General features: G+C 47.7%; 1 protein-coding gene across 1 annotated transcript; it reads left to right on the top strand.

The window, feature by feature from the left end:
- The first annotated feature begins 300 nt into the window (after positions 1 to 300).
- LOC114618237 (endogenous retrovirus group K member 7 Gag polyprotein-like) lies at positions 301 to 2415 on the top strand. Its single transcript, XM_028763959.1, has one exon. It carries the CDS (start codon positions 301 to 303, stop codon positions 2413 to 2415), a length of 2115 nt encoding a protein of 704 aa, XP_028619792.1.
- The last annotated feature ends 358 nt before the right edge of the window (positions 2416 to 2773 follow it).

Raw genomic sequence — 2773 nt, 5'->3', positions numbered from 1 at the left:
CCGAACAGGGACCCCTCGTGGGGTGAAGACGAGTCGAACGAGGTCCCGATCGTAGCCGGCCGGCTTTGAATACTCCGAAGACTGTGAACTCGCCAGTCCGACGAGTGGTGAGTCACCTCGTTCAATGTTTTTCAAGAACAGGGCATAAAACGTATGGATTTTTATCTGTGGATGGGAGTAGGTCTTGTATTAGAGCTTATTTTTGTTATCCTGTTGTGTTCTTGTTGCAATTGGTAGAGAGTGCACAAGTTCACCTTGTTTCCCTGAAGACTGCTGATCGGTGGCCAACGAGCAGCAGTCATGGGTCAGAAACTTTCTAAAGAGGCAGTTTTTATTCAAGACCTAAAAAATAGTCTTAGGGAAAGAGGTATAAGAGTTAAAAAGAAAGATCTTTTGAAATTTTTCCTGTATATTGATGGGGCATGTCCCTGGTTTATAATTGATGGTCCTACCATCCATCCAAAAAAGTGGCAAAAAGTGGGACGAGAACTTAATGATAAATTGATCAGAGAAGGACCTGAGAGTGTCCCAGCCACTGTTTTTTCCTATTGGGGACTTATCAGAGATATTCTAGAGGCAGATGATGATGATCCTCAAAAAAGGCGTCTCCTTTCTGTTGCCGAGTTTTGTCTCCGGCCGCTTTCACCACCGGCCCCCAAGGCCCCCTCCAGAGCCTCGTCAGTTGCTATTGATATGCCTTCAGAGGTTGCTTCAGAGGTTACTTCCTCAAAACATTTGCCTCAACAAATGTATCCATCTCTTATTGCTCTTAGAGAAGAGCCTCTGGACCCAGGAGATGCTGCCACCCTGGAGGAAGAGGCTGCCAGATATCATGACCCAGATTGGTCCTCACCCCCTCCCTACCCTTTGCCACCAACCCTCACAGGCCCAGCGCTTCTTCCTTCTTTACGAGCGCCCCTGTGCAAAGCCAAGGCTGACCTTACAGCCAAAGTTGGAGAGCTAACAGAAGTCCTTAACCTGCAAAAACAATGTCTTGATCTTTCTAAACAGTTTGACAGTCTGCAGATTTCCCTTAAAAATACCTTTTTTCCCCAGACCTCAGAGAGTAAAATAACAAAAAGCCGCCAGAGGCCCACCAATAAATCAGGGCCGAAAGTATTTCCTGTTCTCACCCGAGCTCGTGCAGCAGCACTTGAGCAGAGGCCAGAGCCCTCAGCCCCTGATACTACTGAAGCCCTTTCCGATCTTGAATATGATCCAGATACTGATAATCAGCCATCTAGTGATAGTGAGGGTGAGGGAACTGACCAAAGAAATTATAAAACTCTTCAGCCTGCATTTAAGTCACTTAAATTTAAACATATTAAAGATCTCCATAATGCCATTAAAAATTATGGTGCAAATGCTCCCTTTACGCTGTCTCTTCTTGAGAGCTTGTCAGGCAATGGATATCTTTTACCAGGAGAGTGGATTAAAGTAATAAAAACAGTTGTTGACCGACCTCAATTTTTAATTTGGAAGGCAGAGTTTTTAGATCGGGCACAAAATATTGCCAGCCGCAACCAGAAAAATCCCTTAGCCCCCACAGCTTCCTGGTCAGCTGATAAGATCTGCGGGCAGGGCAAGTATTCTTCTGAAGAAAAACAAAAGGGCTTATCGCCTGGTATTTTAGCTCAGACTGCTGAGGCCGCTTTAGGTGCTTGGAGAGTGATGCCTCCCAAAGGATCTGCTTTCTCTCCGCTTAGCAAAATTACACAAGGCCACCAAGAACCCTTCGCACAGTTTGTTGCGAGGATTCAAGAAACTGTAGAGAGAATGTTTGGGCCTGAAGAGACAGAGGGAAAGATGGTTAAACAACTTATATTAGAAAATGCAAACCCCGCCTGTCGTGCTGCCCTACGTGGTAAAAATAATTTAGAAGTTAGTCAAATGATTCGTCTTTGTGCAGATATAGATCCCTTTGGACATCAAGTGGGACAGGCCATTACTATGGCCATGGGGGCAATGATGGATAAGGCAGCTACTATGGCTATAGGAGCAGTGATGAATAAGACATCTGATAAATCCTGCTTCCGCTGTGGCCAAACGGGCCACTTTGCCCGCCAATGCCCTACTAATGTTGCTGCCCCTGCCCCCCTTGGCTCAGAGGCGAATAAACAACACTCTATGCCCTTAGGGCTCTGCCCTCGGTGTAAACGTGGCCGACACTGGGCTAAACATTGCCGTTCTAAAACAGATGTTTTGGGAAATCCTCTCCCACCGATTTCGGGAAACGGAGGGCGGGGCCAGCCCCGGGCCCCTCAGCCAGTCTCCCTCCTGCCAGCCTCGGGGAACAGCCAGGCAGGGCCACAACAAACCCTTCAGCAGCAACTCCCAAACCAGCCTCAACCCTCCGTAGGGCTACCCCAGGGAGTCCAGGATTGGACCTCAGTGCCTCCTCCGATACAATATTAGAGGCCGACGAAGGAGTCCAGATAATTCCCACTGGTGTTTTTGGTTGGCCCCCCCCCCCCACCCAAAACTTATTTTTTGATTTTAGGTAGAGCATCAGCCACCCTTCAAGGAGTTACTATTTTTCCTTCGATTATTGATAATGATTATTCTGGAGAGATTAAAGTGCTAGCCTCCAGTTCCAGAGGGCCCCTTTATATTCGTCAAGGACAACGTATTGCACAAGCTCTTCCCCTCCCATTAGATACATCAGCACCCTCTTTGGGGCCGCCCCGGGGTGCCTCCGCCCCAGGGTCTTCCGATGCCTATTGGGTTCAACAACTTTCACAAGAACGCCCACAGCTGAAACTTAAACTTAATG

Source organism: Grammomys surdaster, unplaced genomic scaffold, assembly GCF_004785775.1.
Source record: "Grammomys surdaster isolate TR1022 unplaced genomic scaffold, NIH_TR_1.0 60, whole genome shotgun sequence".
Lineage (NCBI taxonomy): Eukaryota > Metazoa > Chordata > Mammalia > Rodentia > Muridae > Grammomys > Grammomys surdaster.
This window is presented reverse-complemented; position numbering and strand designations above follow the sequence as displayed.